This window comes from Larus michahellis, chromosome 3 (assembly GCF_964199755.1).
Source record: "Larus michahellis chromosome 3, bLarMic1.1, whole genome shotgun sequence".
Taxonomy (NCBI): domain Eukaryota; kingdom Metazoa; phylum Chordata; class Aves; order Charadriiformes; family Laridae; genus Larus; species Larus michahellis.
Genome location: NC_133898.1, coordinates 8,216,586 through 8,237,657, shown reverse-complemented (window position 1 = coordinate 8,237,657; position 21,072 = coordinate 8,216,586). Strand labels below are relative to the sequence as shown.

Sequence of the window (21,072 nt, the reverse complement as noted above, 5' to 3'; positions counted from 1 at the left end):
CCCTTGTTTCTCTACTGAAGAAAAGTGTGCTTGTCGCCGGCACCTGTGCTCTCTTCCTCAAAAGTTGTACATCATAGAAAAAGAAGTAGCTTTATTATTTTTCATAACCTGTTCCTGGTAAACTGGATGTATTGATGTTCTCACTTCAAGCATGGAATTGGATTAAGCTATTTTGGGAAAAGCAGTGGTTTTTCTGGAGTAAGTATTTCACAGAGAGAGTAAATCAGGATTGACTGTTTGATGTATGATTTATGATATCCTTTCATCCCTGATAATTTCTCTGGGAAGAAAAGCCCTTGGATTTTAGTTATATCTGAGGCATTCACTGTTGCAGGTACCAAGCAAGATCTGCTCTAGAAGGCCTTGGGTGTCTCTGATCTCCTTCTTCACAGCCAGACTGTCCAAGGCATTTCTGACTCCTTTTACTTAATACTGCATTATACTCCAGAAATATTCCACCGCATTAGCTGAGCAGATGGTCAATTTAAGACCAGTTTAGATTATTGAGAGATCCTTTGAGAGAAACATCCTTTGGTTTTGTACACACTGACTTAGTGTGCACAAAATGGTCTCTTGAAGACTGGGGGGATTAAACAAGATATTGGCTCTATTTCCGTGCATAGGTAGTTACGGTGATATCCCGCAAAATCTGGAACCCATTCTGAAACCCTAGAAATGAGAATAAATTTCACAGAAGTATTTGCAAATATATTTGGTCCTGTATTGATCTGATACACTTTTGTGAAATGCGTGAAGAAATATTTATATCAAAAACCATAGTGCAGTTTTTATCTTTGTTGGACTAAATGTATTTGTGGTTTAATGATAATGAATTTGGTAAGAATGGCTTGGTTATATAAATGAACATGCTTAAATATCAAACTTCCTCTGAATTCTGTGTAATAATAGAAAAGACAGTTTGGAGAACACTGTTTTGAGTATCTTTGATGTAATAATTGGAGTATATTCATTTCACATGACTGTCATTGAGGAAGACAGACAAAATCCTGTCGTTGAGTTTTGTAGGTGTGATTCCCATGTATGGACATTCTCTTTAATCGGTGAAAGGGATTGCTGAAAGATAAACTATTGATAGTTTTGACTTTGGTCTCAACAAAGGAAGGAGAGAGAGAAGGAAGACGCATTTCTTTGAGAGATGAGTCTGTCAATCCACTTGATGGGAAGTTCCTAGTCCTGTACTGTTGCTAGGCGATGTGTGACAGAAAGGGTATTTGAACCAGCTTTGAATCTGTGTTGGGATTGTTAACAGTAAATTTAATCCCGTTAGCAAGAGCATTTTGTTTCTGAGGGTCACACGGGTGCACCGCAGCAGTTCACAGCTGCTTCAGATGCAATGCAGAGCAACGGCCCCTTTGCAAGAAGAGTTTTGGGCTTGTGCTGTTGTGGGGTTGTCTCACCTCCTGAAATTAGCCATCTCCAGTAAATGGCTTGCACCTGCACCTCGTGTGCTCACTAGGCAGAGAACAGACCGTCAGGTGGGTGATTTATTCCTCTGTGACACAGGTAGGGAAGTACCTCCTGAGGCTCCTGAAGGACCTGAGGGAGGTCCTTCACCTCTTGCTTGGCTGTAGGTGCTGGTGAAGCGACCGGACGAGAGGAGACACTTAACCTGTAGAGACAAAGAAGCAACTCTCAAGTATCATCCTGGACCCAAGAAGTCTTGCAGACCAGAACTGGGTGCTTTAGCTACCAGAGAGGGTACAAAATTGCTTCAATAGGAATTAGAAAGTAATTCCTACCCTTATTTGGTCTTCTGTGCTGGGCAGCTTGCACTGCGGAGGTCAGTTGGATCAATTGAGTGGAGTCGGGGCTTGGGAAGTCTGCTGAAGTCCTTAGCTAGCCGTAGGGGTAAGTAGTTTGATTTTAAGAGAAACTTAGTGTTTCTTATTCGTGCTACACATACTACAGCTACTTACCTGGTGCTTGAAGTGTTAAGATCTGGTATTTTGAAAACTGGGTCAAATATATGAAGTATACATGCTCTCTATATATATTTGTATTTATATGCGTTTTTGTTGATAAACACTCTGTGATAAGGCATTTCTGAGGATAAAAAATCTGTGGGAGTTTTGCCTTCGACAGAGTCACAATGTAAGGTTCTATTTTAGCAAGGTTCTTCATTTAATTTAAGCACAAACTTGAGTGTTTCCTGGAAAGCTCTTTGCATACGTAGCTATCTAATTATGCTTCTTTTCCCCCATCTCCCCTCTCCTGGGATACATAAAGAGCTAGAAAAATATGAATGCAGTTTTGAATGCTTGGAAATCTTATTCTGATGAGCCAGGATCTAAGATAAAATTCTATTGCCAGTTTTTTGAACCTCTCCAGTCTTGACGTTTTCAAGACACAAATATAACAATTTGGGTTTATGATACAGAGCCTAGGGGGTTCTGAAGTACTCGTATAGCTGTGTAATGTAGTTCAAAAATCTACAGCAGCATGTACAGTTCCACCCAACCCTGCTTGTCTGAAACTTTTCCTTCATTAAATACAGTGTTTTAAAGTAAGGAGTGTGGCATATTTGCAGTACCAGAAACAGAAGGCATTTGGAAATTGCAAGTCAGATTGACAGAAGTCATGAAAATAGCTGATAAACAGCCAGTTTGTGTGTAGGATTTGCTGGGGGTTTATTTGGGCACTTTTTTTCTTTTAGACATTTACTTTTTTGGAGGCATTGGGATGCCTTTCATACCTATGGCTGCAGTAGGACTCAAGTATTTAATTGACATCTTAATGTTTTACTGCATAAGATGCTTGAGAAGATGATTTCAGTTGGTAGTGGTTTGGGGCCGGGGAGCGTAAGGCATTTTGCACGCACAGGAGCGCGCTGTATGCAGTCTAGAATGACTCCTTTAGATTGTTTGCATTGTAAACTCATGTCTTCAAACACCAAAAAAATTCCTATAATACTTTAATTACACAACTGTTCTAGCAACACAGAAGCTCTGGCTGAGTCTTTTGATACTCACCCAGCTTGACCATCACTTCGTGTGGAACTGCTAAACCCTGAGGAAAACCCTTAGCACCGGACAGAATCTCTTACTGTTAAATGTAGGTTTGGGATCAGAGACAGCTGCTCTTGGAGCTGGTGCCACAGCTTTGGGAAATGTTAGTAACAAAAGGTGGTACTTTACATCTGAGGTGAAACCCTGGCTGACCTGCTGCCCCTTGGCGTGCTTAAATTTGAGGTTTACTGAACTGCATGGCAGCCTTTTGTGTATATGTGTGTATATTTATATGTATGGCAATGTATTAAACAAACAGAAAATTTTCCCAGACAGATGGTGTGTTGCAAGTTCTCAGAGAAAAGTTTAAAGAGATGGGGATGCTATTAAAAGATGTTACAGCGTTTATTGTAATGGGCAGAGCACACATTAATTGGAATTTAAGTGTTAAGAGCTACGTTTATTAATACCAACCACAGCTGAAAGCAGTCTTCACGGAGATTGTCACTAATGTGGCTGAATAGCCTCTTTAAGTTTACGTTATTTTTATGATTTCCAGTGAAAGGAAAATACAACAGGAGAAAGTTGTGGAAGTCGGATTGAAATCTATTTTTATCCATCTGTCTGCAGGATCCTTGTTTCTAACGAAACATCATTATTCAGCGTTTATTCATGAATTTTGTAGGAAATCGATAAAGTTTTTTGTTTTTTTTTTCATGTTTCTGGCTATTTTTTCCTATTTTCTATTTCTGTTTGGGATTAATTTAAGGTATATTTTCTTTTGACAGTTTTGTCAAGACAGCGGAAACGAATAGGGAGGGCTTTTTACCAAACGAGCAGATAGTCCTCTGGCCAACTCTTGCCTCAATTTGACATGGTTAATCTTATTTTTAATGGGTTTTAAAGCTATTTGTGCGGCCAGTACTATCCTTGTCACCTCCTCTGTATTTGCCTGCCCACAATTTGCATTTCCCTCTGGGAATCTGACAGCCCTTTAACCACAGAGGTGTCCCATCAGAAACACGGGCTTTCCTGACGTGGTTTCAGGGCAAGTCTTCAGGCAGCTCCAGTCCTTGAGCTGAAGCTCCTGATAAACTTTAATGGAAGGGAAAAAGCAAGCCAACACCTAGACCTTGTGAGTAAAAGAGGCAAAAGGATGCTGCTTTGTCAGAAAACATCAAGGCAGACTTAAATTATTGCACTATGAAGGGAACTTGAGTTGGGTGGGCATTGTCAATAGCCTGCTGTTTATTGAGCATCCCATGGACGTGTTCTCTGACATGATAGAGCTTCGGTAGCTCAGATGTTAAAAAAAAGTCTATAATCGATATTTAATAGGTATAATTCTCCTGAATGTCTCTCGAAGAGCTCAATATGTTCATCATAAGGCCCCAGTCTAGCAAAGAGCTTACGCCAAAAACCAATCTGTCCGCTTGTGAGCCAGTATATCAAATGCAGCTCCAAACAGCAGCAGACTTTCAGTCTCGTTCCTCAAAATGGAATTATCAAAATAATCCGATTTACATAAAAGAACCTAAATTTGGTCTTGCTGCTTTGTTTTTTTCCCATGTGCTTTCCTATCATCTCCACAGGAAAACTTGCTGACATTTTACAAAGGCTTTGATTCATAGAGCTTCAGTAGTCTTCGAGATTTTGATAAAGGATATTTTGCTCATCTCCTTAGTAGTTTTTGCAGCTAAGTGTGGTAATAAGGAAGCAGAGCTGTTTGTGAGGAATGTGAAGAGCTGACAGTGTGTTTTGGTATCTAAGTTTCAGATCTAAGAACCAAAGAATATGACCAAGATCATCAGTTAAGGGCTAAGTTGTCACTGACAAATGGAAATGCAGATGTCACCCTTAAAGGGCAAATACACCCACGGCAGTGGTCAAAAAGGGGTATAAATCCTGTTATATCAAAATTATTCTTTTCCACTGCACGTATAATAAAAATATCTATTTTAAGTCTGTGGAGCACACGGCAGGTTACACTGAGATAGCCTGGGATATGCAGCGTGTGCCCTTTACTGATAGGTGCGGGGTGGCAGCCAGATAATGTATGGCTGTAAGGGACCGTGTGTGTCAAACTTCGTTAGATAAGTCTTTAACAGAATAGAAGAACTCAACATTTTACTCATGCAAACCCAGCAATTCAAAGAGGGTGGTCTGTCTAATTGCTTGCCTTTCAAACCTGGAGAAAAATCCTATGATTTGGAAGACCAAATTCATACTCAAATTGCCTGATTGGCCACTTTGCACTTTTAAAAACCTTACTGAGCCGGTCCCAGATAACGTCTCTTTTGATGAATTTGCTTTGGAAAAACATCCCATTTCAAATATGTTTCCTTTTTATTTTGTGATGCATAGCGAATGTGTATCTGAGACTAACTAGAGTATGATCCAACATAGAGACATCCTATAGCTGACTCTAAATACGAAGGAAAAAGGTTATCTTCTTTCTTCTTTTGTTGATACGATTGCATTTCATCACCAAGAGTGAAACTGTGAGCAATAGGATCACTCAGGTTAAAGAAGAAAGGAATGACAAATATGTGAAAGAGAATAAAACCAGATAGACAGTCCTGTTCAGTTTGAGTTCAGAATGATGCTCTTCCCAGACAGGCCCTTCAGCAGAAGCATTTATCAGTCTGATTTTGGGTTTGAGATGGTAGAAAGTAAAAAGCAGATGAGTTCTCATCTCCCAGAGAAATTAAACAGCGCTTTGTAACGTTCAGCCTGTAAACAAAAGCGAAAGTAACCCATCTAGTAATGACACCATCACTAACTTAGCATCTTCAGGGCATTTCTCTAGCTTTTCTCCTAGATGTAAAATTAACACAATTTCTTTGTCTTTCTCCTTCAAATTCCCATCTCTGGAATGCAACTACTATTTTTATATCCCTCTTCTGTTTTTCTCTTATGTGAAAGTCTGTCATTAACTTGTTTACCCATGAAATCTTCTTTGTCTCGGAGCACAATCATATTCCTTCTTTACAGAACCCTCAAATAGGATTATTCTGTTTTCCTGCAATACTTGCCATCGTACCCAGTATTTAATGAGGCTCGGCATTTTATGAGAGACAGCCTTGTAGTTTCTTTCCAGTTTATATGCCAGACTTCAAAATGCTGTCCTAAACATTGGGAGCTATTTGGTGAATGGATGCGTAGCTCCATTGCCTACAAGCAGATAGGATACCAGCCAGGAGATGCCTTTTAGACTGAGGTCTTGTCGATATAGGATTTCCTGCGAGATCCGTGAAAAATAGCCCTTTTCATCATCTTAAGCGTATCATCCTGTTACACTAAATTTGGTTTGTATCGGTCGGTGGAGATTTAGATTCTTATTCAAAAGTTATTAAATGTTAAGAAGTACCATGAACACTAAACATATGCAGACAGTGGGGGGCAAAGGTTCACGTGAGAGTGAAACGTAAGCTGCAGGATATATTTGTGTCAGTTTTGAAATGGTTTGATCTCTACACAGAATCTGTCATCCCGTAGTGATACTATTTGCTGGCCATTTTTTAGTATTTGTACCAGACTGAAAAATCTTGCCTTTTAGGAAACCTGAGCTCTCAAATTCTACTGGCCCTATTCAAAGGATTGAATTCACTCATGCAGGGCTTCTTTTCATCTGTCTTTGCCTTTATAAACTTCATCTTGAGGCCAAGGACCGAGCAGTTTTCTTAGTTTGAAAAACCACTGAGTGCATTTCATGGAAATGCTGCAGCCGAATAGAAACTAGTAGAGTTGCAAAATCACTTGAAATTGTTTTTCACGTGCTTATGCTACCAATGAAGCTGAGGTTCAGGCTATTGTTAGCCGATAAAAATCATTGAATATCTTTTTCCTTCACAGAAATGTAATGTAGTAATTTCTATATTGCATATAAACCTGAAAAAAAGACTGAAAACTAAATATAAATGGAATATAAATAATACAGGGCCTTTTGGCCACGAAGAAGAAAGAGGAGGGCATCACCATTAAAAATTATTCATTTCATAGTGTTTAAGGCAGTTAATTCCAGTCTTCTCAATTCCTTAGGCAAAACCAAGTTCTCATTTTGAGCTTTATCTAAAAGCCATTGAAATTAGAGAGAATGTCTCTGCTGAGGCCAGTCGCCTTTGGACAGATACTGTTATTTTGACAAGCAAACCAGCTTACACATGCTTATCTTATGAGACAAAATAGCTGAGAATAGGAATGTGCAGGCATCAACTGGACAGCTTTTAGTCTGCACTGTACCAATACAGAGCTCAGGGGCTTTGAAGGATTTACAGCGGTCATTGTCTTTTTATCCTAGGTTAATAACTTTAAATATTTTAATGAATAATTAACTGGATCAGAACCTAGTTCCGTCATGTTTAAAATGTTCAAAATAACACAAGTTTTCAAAATGGAAGTATTTTTTAAAAATACCTCTTTTAACGCAAGTGTTTGCAAAAGACTTTTAACTGTTTTTGTAATGTATTTACCTGCAGGATCCAAAACTGCGCGAACTGCTGGATGCTGGGAACCTTGGAGGTCGACTGGAAAATCGAATGATAACTGTTGTCTATGGTCCAGATCTGGTCAATATATCGTACTTGAACTTGGTGGCATTCCAAGAGGATATAGCAAAGGTAATATACGTTCATCTGCATCGTATAAAATTAATGTTTTTAAAGTATTCTCTTGAGATATAGACAAATGAGATAAAAGTGGAGATTGCTGTGAAATGAACCTCAATCCTGTTATAGAGCAGTGCTGCTCAGTACCCAAGAAGAAATGTGCAATCCTTTTTTTTTCAGCGAGTTTATTCAGCAAAGTTTATGCCCCTGATAGGTGTGTGCTCATCTTCAGAACACTGCTTGTAAAGCCCAAATAAGCCCTGTGAAAATAATGGTACATGCACATTTTCACTTGGCTGTAAGTAGTATACTGTGAGTCTCCAAACACGTATCAGTATCTTTCAGTAGTTGTCACCCTTTTATGCTTGTTCTAAGTGTGTGAGAATTATGGATCATCTGTGAGATCAAGGTTTGTAAATGGTTGACTTTTTAAGGTTGGCCTATGTCGGAGTAGGAATCTACAGCTCTACCTGGTATACTCAAGCATGTCAGCAAGCAGGCACCTAATTTAACTTCCATGACTGTTTCTGCTCATGTTCAAAGGCTGATTTTAAGCATTCCATTTTGTCTACTGATAGCCCTTGATAAGAATTGCGAAGTCAACATCATTATCTTAGCAAAGTACTCCCGTGCCTGTATACAGTCCCTTCATTTCTGTCCAACACACTGCATGAAACACAGTTGTGTGTGACGAGCAAGTTATGACTGAATTTAGTGCATGTTTATTTTTTTCCTTCTTCCACCTTCTGTATGACTCAGTCGTGTTCAATGAAGGGGAAGCTCTTTGATTTATCTGTTCCAAATTGCCATTCAAAAGTTACTCCTCTTTCCGCTTCCATTCATGTAGATTGATGACAGCCTCCAGCTAACCACGCACGGAACACACTTTCATATGGTTTGCATCCTCGAGTCCACTAGATTGTGCTGAAAAGACAGTTTCTCTGTAGACTGCTGTTATTTAACAACAGTAAGGAGTTACTTTGACACCACACAGGCAACAAGGATGGTCAGGCCAGATGAAAAAAGGTCATAGAATGAAAGCCTTAAGCTAAGGAGGATATATTTTTGCTTGCCAGGTTTCTGTCTCCGCTAATCTTCATTAGCCAATCGGTCAACTTGGCAAAAACTATTTCCGCTGTTTCTTTCATAGGAAAGAATAGAAACAAAATGAGGTCGTGGTGGTCCGTGGACTGCTGAGTGGGAAGTGCTGTCCTCAGACTTGAAAACGCACAGCTATACTCTACAGGGGTGGTAAAGAAATCTTAACCCTGCAAAAATGAAAGTGACTGAAACAACTCTTTGGGGGGAAAAAAAAACAAACAGCAAAGCATGTGATGGAAAATGAAATGGTATGCTAAAGCTTTACCAGCAAAAATTGTGAGCCGTTACCAAGGAAAAAATCACCTAAATCAGAAGCGTGTGTCCTTTTTATCTTTCCTGTCTAGCCAGCAATCAGTGAGCCATAATCTGTTTGCTAAAACAGTACAGAAAGTGGTATTTTAGGGCCATTTTCTGTTTGGTAATGAAACCTTAAAAATACCGTAGACAAAATCATGTTTTAGAAAAGCTTGACTGCTCTAAATCCTGAGTAACTCCTACGATCTGAGTAACTAAGAATCTTAAGTCTTCCCTGTTATTTGTAAATGCGGTAGTCCAAATAAATTCATATTTTATCAAGGACTGTAGCCCGGAGATAGGATTTTCAAAGCACTGCAGATTGGCTGTGCTTGCTTTGAAATCATTCTAAATATCCTGACTGTTTCAGTGAGAACGGAATTTTATCACTGTTGAATGTATCTAAAATTTCTTCCTTTTTTAACATGTTTTCCAACTTTATATGAGACAGACCACAGAAGCTGGTCCTTGTCATCTCCAGGACCCATGTAGTGACTCAGAGAAGTTGTTATAAATAAGCATATCAAGCACAAATCATCTCTTTAGGGAGCTCTGAGAGGGCGTGTAAACGCAAGAAGTTTTCAACATCATGCAGGCGAATTTTGACCCATCCTCTTGCTGACGTTCCAGGGAAAGCAAATGCCACTGACAAACTCCTCCACCTTTCCCTTTTCAGTGCATGAATATTTTTCGGATTGTCCCTTCGTTCGTGATACCTTATTTTTCAAGTTGTGTGACAAGTATCAATCAGTCCTGCCTTGGAGAGGAAAGGCAAAGTAAACTAACAGTCTTAGTGAAGCAATTAAAATTACTTCATTATGGGGGTTTCTTCCTTTGCAGAAGGCTTCCTGTTCTGCTACTACTCTGTTCGTCACATCCACTGGCCAAGCTGTGGGAGAATTATGACAATACGAGCCTTGGGCTCTTCAGCTTGCTTTAAGTGCGCTAAATACAGAGCTAGAAGTGGTGATGTAGTTGTGATGTGCTCTTTCCTCCAGGAGGAAGTAGCTAATGTTTCAAGTACGTTAGTGATGAGCTGAAGGGCACTGAGCGGCTGGTTTGTTCAAAGAATGCAGTTTGGAATTCACTGGGTTATGGTCGAAAGGGCAAATTGCTAGGTCCGGCCCGATGGTGAAAAGCAGTAGCACCAACACAGTGTTTGCGTATTTTCAGACGGGTGTGTCTGTCTTGGGATGGGATTTGTGAGCATCCACAAACATAGCACTGCAGAAGCCAGGACAAAGAAAGGAGCTTATTCTCCAACCCTAATCTGAGCGGATGCTCTTTTTCTCCAACTCTGTTCCCAACATGAAGTTTAACCCGTGAACAACCTCTGTGTCTCCTGTGCAGTGTTTCATTCTCTTCCCAAATCCAGTAACTTCAGAAATGAACATCCCGTCTTTCCCATCTCTTTCCTCTCACTTTTTTTTGTGCCTTTTCATACCAGCCGCTCTCACCACGCTAGTCCAACCTGGCCATACAGACCCCTATCCAGAGCCCAAGGAACTCTGTTTCTCCTCAGTTTGATGAGCTTTGGATCAGATCCATCACTAAGAGCTGAATGAATTCCTCCATAAGTAAAATGATGTAATCAAAGATGATTCACAAGTTGTGCTATACTATCCTTTTCAGCATACGTCTTTATTTTTCCAGTCTCTTAAGCATATTTAAGAGGCTGATCAGCATAATAAAATGGTAAAACCATATAAATTCATGTCAATTTGATATATTTTTAAAAATAAAATTCATAAGGATGCTGACAGTGTAGAATTTCAGCAGCTTGCTTTGTTAACCTCCCATCAAAAACAAACGTGCAAGAAACGTCGCATTCACATGTGGTCAGTTCTGATTTGAAGGAAGTGTTTTCAAGAATGTGTGCTGTCTTTTCTTATGAAAAAAGTCTCATCTCTTCTGTTGAGATGAATGTCTTATGGTATGTATCCTCATGCATGTAATACAGGAGAGAAATTACTTCACTGAGCAACAGATTTCCAAATGAACTGCTGCTTATATGCTACCTGCCAAAGCACAGAACAGCTAAATAATTTGTTAGTAAAGTTCACAGGAATGATATAAATATGAATGAGTGTAACAGGACGAAGCCAAGAGGAGATTGAGTGCAGGGAGCTCTTATCATGCTGGATACAACTTGCTTGGAGTTAACTATCGGAAGGCTGGGTCCTTCCGCTACCAAACAGGATCAGAGGCTTCCAGTCTGCAAACAGTTTGTTGGCACTAGTTCAGTCCTACTTCAAAATGCCCAGATTTATATTTTCTTTTTGTATTGCATCTGTACAGGAGTCTCCAGCTACCGCGGTGATTCGGAGGCTGTTATAACCTTCCCGCAGTAGGCTGTTTTCTTTCTACACATAACAGCTTTCTACCCTGCGGAGCGCTCTCACCGAGCGCTGCCTTCTGGAATCACTGCTGCTGGTACAGACAGCTGCGGACTGCCTCACGCACGGAGTTAGAGCATGGCCTTTACTCTGTACCATGCAGCAAAACCAAGGAAAGGGAGCCATTTGGTAGCTAAAGTGACGAGACGCAGCTTGGCTCACAGCTTGACGCAAGCCCATCAAAGTCAGTCCGAAGCATCTCCTTTATTTCTTTGGGTCTGTGCTCAAGGGCTGCTGTTTCCCCTCCTGCTGAGGGTTCAGACCAGTGACTGGAAAGATGATGTGATCCTTGGCGTGTTTTCTGATCTCGTTTTTTTGGCTGTGGCTCTGTGGTGGCTGGAATGAAGACCCTAAAATGGGAGAGGCGATGGACTTGTGTCGATTGCTTGTGACTTATTGACTTGGCACCTGCTTAGTTAGAAGGGGCTCAGCATGCAGGTAGCCCTTAGGATATTTGGCAAGAGCGATGTGATCACTTGAAGAGCCAGGAAAAACTAGCAAAGGAACATGGCGAGACTGTTTATATAAATAATGCTTGTGACAGGCACATAATAACTGAGTTCCCCTTACATTCCGGTCAACAAAGTGCTCGGACAAAGAGAAGGAAGAGCTGGGGTGTGGGATAGTCCTGAAGTGCCCTGCTTCTGTTTTCTACAAAATAATTCAGTTTCAAGCCCAGCAGAATCAGTGACATCAAAACAAAGTCTATTAAGATGTGTTCAAAGCCAACGTATTTTCAATTTCTAAATAATATTTTATGTTGCCATTAATCTTTGCAGCCATTAGTGTCACAGACAGAAGTTTTAACGGCTATTATTAGTGCCTAAACAAAGCAGTGTTTACAAGATGAGCCTATTTTGAGCCTGGAAAAATGAGTTGCCAAGAAGGGAAAAAAAAAAAAAAGATGCTGCACTTAATATGCTTTCTGTTCCAAGAGTCACAGCACAGCAATGGTGTTGCTAACAAACCCAACTCCTTCTCTTGTTCTTTCTCACACCCCTGTGTTTTTTTTTCAAATTGAACCTAAGAAAAACAAGTAAAGGAAAAAAAAAAAAAAAAGGGAAGTGGTCACAAGAGGTGGAGGGGAGAGGACAATCTCAGCAACAGTGGTTTACCTCCAGAACAAGAAGTCTGTGTCTGAGGGAGGGAGGTTTCTCTGCCAGAAATAGCGGTCCCAGGGAGCTGTGTTGTCTCGGCTGCTCAGGGGTGAGCTTGTAAATGGGGTGGACTGGAGCACCCGGTAGCTGAAGGATATCAAAGGCCCTTCTGACAGTAGGCGTTGCAGATAGCTTTGGCCCTTCCTTGTAGGGGGCAGCGGTGTGAGACTGGTTTCAGGAACAAGATCTGATAACTTCGGGGAACAAATTTTAGCATGTTAAAAAAATAGAAAAATATGGTAATTTCTGAACCTCACAAATCCATCACCTAGTCACGCAGAAACTTGAGGCTTTTAGGTAAAACAAGCTCATAAGCTCCAAAGTGACATAGCGACATTTCTTTCATTGGAAGTCAATGAGACTTTTCATCATTATCAATTTTTGTCAGAATGAAATCACCTTTTTTTTTATATTTTTCCTCAAGAAAAAGAAGAACCAAGGAGAGGGAATACCTCCCAAAGAGTATGCATCTGGGAGGGTGTGTGGTGATGGGAATTTTGGATCTGGACTGATATGAAAGGAAACTCAATTTTAGTTTCAAAGAAAACCCAGAAAACTTCCTCAAGTGAAAAAAAAAATAAATAAAAATCACATTGTTTGCAGAGGCATTGTTTATTTTTGTTCCTTTCTCTTACAGGGGTGAAACCAAGCCAATCCAAAACCATACTTGTGCTTAAAAAGCATTGCAATTAAAGACTGTAAATAAGCACCAAGTTAGCAAGGAAAAACATGCTGAAGGTGTCACTGTAAAGCTGCAGGAGACACCTGCCGGGGAGGAGAGCGACGGGAAGAGCAGTGAGAGTCTAAACCCCAGATTATAATCATGGACCAGCCTTGCTGGGAACCTGGGAAAGGGCAGAGGCCAAAGGGAAGGACTTCAGCAACATGCATCGAAATGAGAAAAAAATCGGTCAGGAAAATAAAGAGAGGAAAATTGAGGGAGAGCCATGGGAGGAGCGGTGCCAGCAGGTGGAGAAGGGAGGTGTTCTGTGAGCAGCTGGAGGACATTTCTTCCCTAGGTCAGGGTGGCAAGAGGGAAAAATAATTTAGCAGGGGATAGGACCACAGCGTAAGGATGTACGGTAGGGGGAAGAGGAGCTTCTCTGTTTGGAGTTGCATCTTCCCAGTGTATCAGAATAATTTAAATTTATTCTTATATATTTCTCCTGGTTTGTTAAGTATGTTTCTTACGTCAGCTGGTAAGGTCTTAGATATTGTTCATAATTCAGTATACGCTGTAAAAGATAAGGTGCCGTATTTGTTATCTGAATTACTTCATGATCTGAGGAGAGAGGGATGCAGAGCCTCGCGTAACGAACTCTTACAAGAGGAGCCATTGTAGCGCGAGCCGTACTATGGTGTGCTCTGTCTTCCACCATGTCCAGTCTGTCTGTCTGCACAGGACTCGAAGCCCCTTTCAGCTTCATTTACGAGAATGGTGATAAAAAGGCTCCTTTTGTAATCCTTAGTGTGTCAACCAGAACAGTGTCCAACACACAAGAAAATGTATTTTTCTGGACCATTTTTTGCACATCTTCCAGGAACTTGAATATGTTTTGCATCAGACGTTTATCCACGTGGTTGGGTTTTTTTCAATTCAGTGGAATAAAGTATCATTTAAAAAAGTATTTGTAACACTTCCTTTTTTGTAGCATGAGAAAATCAGGTCTCACAGACAAGGAAGGAAACTGTAATTGGAAAAATCAAGTTCAGGCTTTAATTAGGCCCTTTTTACTAACGATACAATTTTCAAAAATATTTTGCATTGTGTAAGTAAACATCTAAATGAGGCCTCATTTAATCACGTCTTCTCTCTATAGGAATGGTCAGATGAAGTGTTCAGTTTGGCAACAAATTTGTTGGCACAGAACATGTCAAGGGACGCCTTTCTGGAAAAAGCGTAAGTGGCCGTTGTGTTTAATGCTGTGGGTGTTGCTCTTTTCTCTGCGTCATTTTCCTCTTTCTTTGTTAGTCACATTGTCATCTATTGTTTCTGCTTTGATGAGTTGTCACTTTTGTAAACACAGGCTGTCTTTTCTCATGGTTTTAAAAAGGCCGTTATCCAAACGTCATTTAAAGAAAAATCTTGTTAGGGTTCTTCATGCAAACTACTAAGTCGTAGCAAAAATCCAGAATTAAATGCCATCCTCCCCTTGTATGCCAAAGTAGGAGCTTCAGCTGTAGTCTGAAGCTCTCCATTTAAAATGAAAGAATATTCTGGACTGACTTGCTTTTGGTTTATTTTCCCTTTTTTCTGTTGTTGATCAAAACGTTAGAAATGCAAGAAGTCCATTTTTCTCAGTCTAATCTCTCTGGTTATCACACGATTCAGAAGGAAGCTGTGAATCCATTCATCTGGATCGCTTTGCACAGCGCGTTGATTCCGAGTTGCTTTCAGCAAAGTAGGAAAGCTGTTTATGGGAACGTTTAGGGTGTAAAAATACACCTCCAAAAGGAAAGAGAAGTGAACGTGAGCTTAGCGATTCTCAAGGGGATGATGACTGCACGCGCTGAGGGAGTTCGCCTAAGTGAAGAGCATTGGGGCTAGCACGGCAAAGCCTAGCAGAGAGAGGCATGGTAATGAACCGGGGTATTTGCTGGCCTTTTGGGGGTCTAAAAGAGAAGACGTGCCCTCCCCAGCCTACGAGTTGGCTGGTTAAATTCAGCTTTGTGTCCCTCCCAAACACCTTTTAATTTCTCCTCAGTCCAGCTAAATACCAAGCTGGGGCTGAGGTTTCTAAAACTTGCTTCCACCCAAGAAGCGAGTTAACCTTTTTTCACCTTCCTAAGGCTGCGCATGCCTAATTTCATTCAATGCACTCATAGTTAGTCAGAAAGTTCCCAACTGCTTAACTTTAATCCCGTGTACATACTCATAGGTGCCTGTTCTGGGAAGGGGGGCGTGCGTGTTTCCTTCTCATAGCACTGGCTGTGCTGCAGCTGAAGTCTTCCTTCAGCTCCCTGGGCTGCAGATGAGTTACAGGAGTGGTTTGATGTTACTATTTCCAGGCTCTTACCACTCAGATCCTCAGGTGGCAGCAGACTTTGCTGACAGGTCTGCAGTGGGGAGCGTTGTGGCTGTACCTAATGGGCATTTTCATGTCAGGTTCACAGGAGGAACATCTTATCACACAGTATAGTAGAGCCGGTCTAATTCAGAGCCGGTTTTTTGGTGGTTGTTCAAGTAATATTAATTAAAGATGAAGTCACTGGACCCATTGCATAGATTCAGTAGCAGACAAGCATGGCATTTCTGTGTCTTTATCTTTTTCCACTAATTAATAAATCACTAGGGAACTGTAGGGTTTCCAGGGTCCTCTGCACAAATGCCAAGTCAGAGTCACTAAAGAAATCTTTGACTCTGAAGATTAAAAATATTTCCCCATTATAATTACTGTACCAGGCAAAGGGTTGCGTGCAGTCCTATCGGAATGCTTTTGTTGAAATAGAAAAACAAATTGCATTAGAGCAGAATTAGAAAGGGTTTTTTCTGTGTGGCGTTCAATCCCTTGCAGTGTTGGAAGTGCACTAATAAACAGCTTGAGCAGCTCTCCTGTGGTTCGGTCAGATGAGGAGAATGGGGTTAATTTCTGAGGAGTGATGGTTAATAAAAACTGCCCTTTTGGCTCTAAACTGCTCATTCCTCTGTTGTAATAATGCAGTGTATTTTTGTGTCGGGGTGCCAAAATGGACGCTGGAGTATATTAATACTGAAATACCGACGGGTGCAGTAATGAGCAAAGGGTGAGTGCACTACGGAAACCTTGGGTCGGCGCTACGTCCGGCGTTTGTGGTTCTTGGAGCCAGCACGGCACTACTGAAACGAGTCCGTTCGGCTGCTACCCAGGGGAGTATCTCCTAACAGGCTTTTTAACAGGAATAACATGCTTCATTTTCTTAGGTGGCTGGATAATGGCTGCAGGGCAAAAAATAGTGTCCCACATGTAACAAAGAATTAGAGAGGGAAAAAAAGGTGGCGAGTACTGGTGGGGGTTGACTGTTCTTCAGACACACATTTTTAGTTTGCTTTAACTGAAGTTCAGAATGCTTTTTTTTTTTTCTTCCCCCATTTTCTTTTATTTCTTGCTGGCTTGGCTGTACAGGAAGACATTAAGTGTGACTAGAATGCACTCAAAAGTTTCAAAAAATAGAAGGCAAAATAAAAAAAACCTTTTTTACTAACTGCTGCGACTTTTTAATCTAGCTCTGTGCTGGGAGATGGGGCAGAGGGGATAATGTTTTTGTTTGGTGACACGGTAGCACAAGAGATTTCGGTTTCCAGAAGATGCCTACGAGGACATCAGGATTCGTGAAAATGTTCCTATGCTAGTTCAGGATATTAGCACGCACTTTGCTTTTGAAACGGTTGCTAATGGCATTTTGGGTTGGGAAGAAAAGGAAAGTTTATTAGAACCATGCAGTTTCTTTTTCTTTTGGTAGGCCAGTGGGTAAAGTGAAAAAAAAAAAAATTTAACAACAAAAAATCCTCTGAAATACTTAAGCGTTGCCACATTTTTCACCAGATCATATTACTGCAAAACTTATAGTTTTAATTAAATGCAAGTGGAATAGATGAAGCACCCAAAAAGTTGTGCTCTTCACAGGCTGCTGCTGGTTGACATCATGCTGGTAACCAGTAGTCTTCGCATACCGGGAGGATCATCAGATAGCAGCTGCAGGCCCAACTGCTTCTCATTAACGCTACTGGATGTCTCCTGGTTCAGTAGGCTTTGAATCAGTGTGTTGAAAGATTTGGACAAAGAAAGAGACATCCTCACCCTGCTGCCTTAACGAGCATGTGAGAGGAGTCACAGGTCCTGAGATATTGAGATGCTCTGAATACTCAGTTCAAACGCTGGATAATTGCCTGCCTTGTAAGATGGTTTCAGCGTGTAATTTTTATATCGCTTCACCCGGGAAATGTCTTGGGCTTGCCGAGGGCTGCTAAATATACTGACACTCCTGCTGGTGCAGAGACATTTCAGTTGCCAGCCATTTGACTTCCTGCCAGCTGAGGAGTGACAATGTTTGGGGTCAAATGGAGAAATCTGTGATGGGGAGGGCTTAGGGAGGCAGCAGTGTTGGCGTGCGACATCCAGGGAATTTTTCAACCTCCTGAAGAGGAGGAGGAGTACAGCCACCTTTCCAGGCAAATTGTGTAGCTTGCGTGCCACAATTCAGTCTGCTGAGAGACTGGCAGGCAGCCAGGGTGAGGAGGAGCTTGCGGGGGTGATAAATTTGTACATTAATGGTATTTGCAATGTCCTGTTGCATGGCAGGCGGTATTTGACACTACAGGTGCATTATTGTTGATGGAAAAGGTATTTACTGTTTGTGATATCCCAACAGGTTTTCATATTGGGCAAAAGAGATGAGTGGAACTTGCCACATGATCAGAACGATGGCATTGAGCTATAAAGTTGGTGGAGAAGTACTTGAAAATGCTGTAAAAATAAAACAGGATGCTTTTCTCTCCACAGTTACACAAAACTTAAGCTGCAGGTGACTCCAGAAGGGCGCATTCCTCTGAAGAAGTAAGTTCTGTTCCCCTTCCTTACCTTGTAGTCTCCTCTGACTTTTTAGTGTGAAACATACGTTTGAGATGTCAGAGACATATTGTGAGGTTAAATAGATTCAAATTGCGTATCACTGGGGTAATACGAAGAGAGCCGTGATGGCTTTTTCCAGCCAAATGGAAATAAATAGCAAAAGATGCGATAGACTGGGAAGTGATATTCACTCTTCAAACCACATGGGCCATCCAGGCAAGTCTTTAAGCCAATTTCCTCTGGTTTGTCTTTGTTCTGTAGCATATACCGCTTGTTTTCCGCTGACAGAAAACGGGTAGAGACCGCGTTAGAAGCTTGTAACCTTCCATCTTCCAGGGTAAGCATCTGAAATTTTTTTCCTGGCCTTTAAAAAACGTTGCGTGTATTCAGCAGTGTTTACTCTCTGAGTTGAGGACAATTTGTTCAAGGCTGATCATGCTGTGCTGGCTTTGCTGCTGGATACGTCCTCAGCAGCAGGTCTTTCTTTCCCACACAGAAGTTCCTGATACCCATCTGCAGCTCTACCTTTGATTCGAAATTGTGTAGGGACCAGCAGTGCCTGGAAGAAGTGCGAATGGCTGAAAGGAAAGGGCAGGGGGTTGTGTGACATGTCCTGGAGAAATCTGAAGCGTCGGTGACTGTTGCCCAGTACTGAAGGCATGATTTCAGAGCAGTGTTAGCTTAAGGTGTAGCTAATGGTGTAATCTGTTTCTTTCTCACAAAAAAATTAAATAATCTGTAGCTTGAGTTAAGTGACAATTTAAACTTACTGAAACTTCTCTGAAAGATGTATGGGGTAAGTGTTTGAAATGCTATAGCGTCAAAGCTGTCAATGCTGCGGGGATGCAGCCATTGTATGCTGCTAAAGCAGGACATCTCCTCAACCTGGAGCATTTGCAGGATGGTACCTCCCTCTGAGGAAGGCTTTTTCAAGAGGAATGAGCTCAAGCAGGGAATTCTAGTTAATGCTGGACTGAAGATATCCTTAGTCTTTCCTCCCAGGTGGAGATTCTCCTCCGAGAAGCTTCTCACAGGATAATTCCTATGTTTGGAGGTCTAAGAGGTGGGCAGAACTAGTCTGCAACAGAGGAGTGCCTGCATCTCCTAATCCCTCGCTCTTGTAGAAAACTCTGCTGTGATGTTTGCTCAACCTTTGCTTCCCTAATGATTTCTTCATACAGCCGATTCCTACAGTTCCAGAAGAGCAATGGAGCAAAACTTTCACCAGCCAAACCTCAGATACACCTTTCCAATGAGACCTTCCTTCCTAGGTTTGGGAGCTTAGCTCCATGGAATTCCAAAGATATATATACCTACTGTGAAGTTAGGTATAAAGGATTATAACAACCTTAGCTGAAGTAAGGTTGGGAGGTTAGAAACACGGAAAGAAAAATTTTAAAGATGGGTTTTCCGTTAATTGTTAGCAAACAAGATAAGACGTGCAAAAGATCTCGGAAGCTTTGCTTTTTAAATCAGTTACTGCTGTTTACTACATATCTTTGAAAAAAAAAACAAACCTAAACATCAGTGGAGTCCTTGAAAGAAACTGCAACCTTTTTGTGCTATTTATTTAAGTAGAGACAATTCTACATACACACTGCTGGATATTTGTTGCTGGGATACCATCTTGAAAATTATGCATAGTATAAAGTAGATCCTTTCTTTGGTTGGGATAAAAGAGAAATATGCTTCATGCAACAAAGAGAACTGTGTTGATCGTCTTGGAAAAAAATATTTTAGAAGCTGAGTGCTTAAGAAGCATGAAACTCTGAATCTCATAGAGGTAATCGAGTAGAAGAAAAACAGTTCTTCAAGTACAGCTCTTTTCCTTTGTGTTCCTGTTTATCTGAACAAGTAAAATTCTTAGCTTCAACTTCCAGCTTTTTTGTCCCATTGTACTACAGGACAAATGGTGTGCCCGTAGAGCCTTGGAAGAGTACTGGACTCCAGCAGGGTATTTATATCTTCATAAATATCAGGGAATCTTCCTCAGCAAAATCACACCAAATTATTCAGAGAATTCATGGAAGTCTCTCGTGGACATTAACAGCTTAGGCTTTTTGGTTTTTTATATTTGCGCTTCATGAAGATCCCTCTAAAGATTTTTCTCTCCAGGTTTCATATAAAAAACCATAACCCTAATTTCTTAGGAATATATGTGGCTCATTGGCCGTGAGTTTTGCATGTTTTCCTGCACCTCTTGGAACCTGTGGATGACCCTAAAACGCAAAATGAAATTCAGAGTCATGTCTAAGAGGATGCCAAGTCAGCATTTATCAGTCTCTCCCCGATTCACAGCTTCAGGGTTGGGACAGTCCCTTACCGATCGTACAGAGTGACCTGAGCATAGGGCAGCCTGAGCTGCGCTGCTGGGGTAGAGTATCACTGCGTGGGCTTGTCTGTGACAGTACAAACTTCAGCGTCCGCCAGCCCTGCTCTTAGGAAATTCCCTGTCCATGTGCTTGCCAGGAAACCTCATGGGTCAATGTGTCGTACGCACTGTATTTAGACAGAGAGAAGGAAGAGTTCTCGTTGCCTGGAACGTTGTCTTCATCCTGCTAGAAGAATAGCACCCGAGAGGCTCCCCAGGAGTGCCAAAACCAAACTCTTTATTTCCTGTTTAGGGACCTTAATAAGGGATGGATTCCCTAGAGCGCTGGGCGCTCCAGCCCTGATCTGGTCTCGCGGTTGAGCGTGACTGCAATGGGATGACCATGGATTCAAGACAAGCACATTTCCAAAGTGTGGATTTATTTATTTATGTATTTCTGGATCGGACCTGGCATGTGTAAAGTCTTGCAGAACCCAGCCCTGTGTGACCTGATTTTCGGCAGCATTCATTGTCCAGCAAATCTCATACCGGCCGGATGCTTAAATGCAGTTTTAAAAAATGCTGATGAGTTTTTGAGTTTGGCATCTGATTGTCCTATGATTTTTTTAAAACCTTGGCTACTTTTGGATGGTGGTGGTGTGGAGTTTGTTGTTGGGTATTTTAGTTCGTT

General features: G+C 41.2%; 1 protein-coding gene across 4 annotated transcripts in view; it reads left to right on the top strand.

Moving 5' to 3' along the window:
• The window catches only part of PLCB1 (phospholipase C beta 1), a 399,913-nt gene that overhangs the window by 230,410 nt on the left and 148,431 nt on the right, over nt 1-21,072 (top strand). For all 4 annotated transcript variants that reach the window (XM_074578486.1, XM_074578487.1, XM_074578488.1 and 1 more), the window contains exons 4-7: nt 7,445-7,585; nt 14,342-14,421; nt 18,002-18,055; nt 18,332-18,407. In XM_074578486.1, the coding sequence (XP_074434587.1) occupies nt 7,445-7,585; nt 14,342-14,421; nt 18,002-18,055; nt 18,332-18,407 (351 nt within the window). The remainder of the gene's footprint in view (nt 1-7,444; nt 7,586-14,341; nt 14,422-18,001; nt 18,056-18,331; nt 18,408-21,072) is intronic.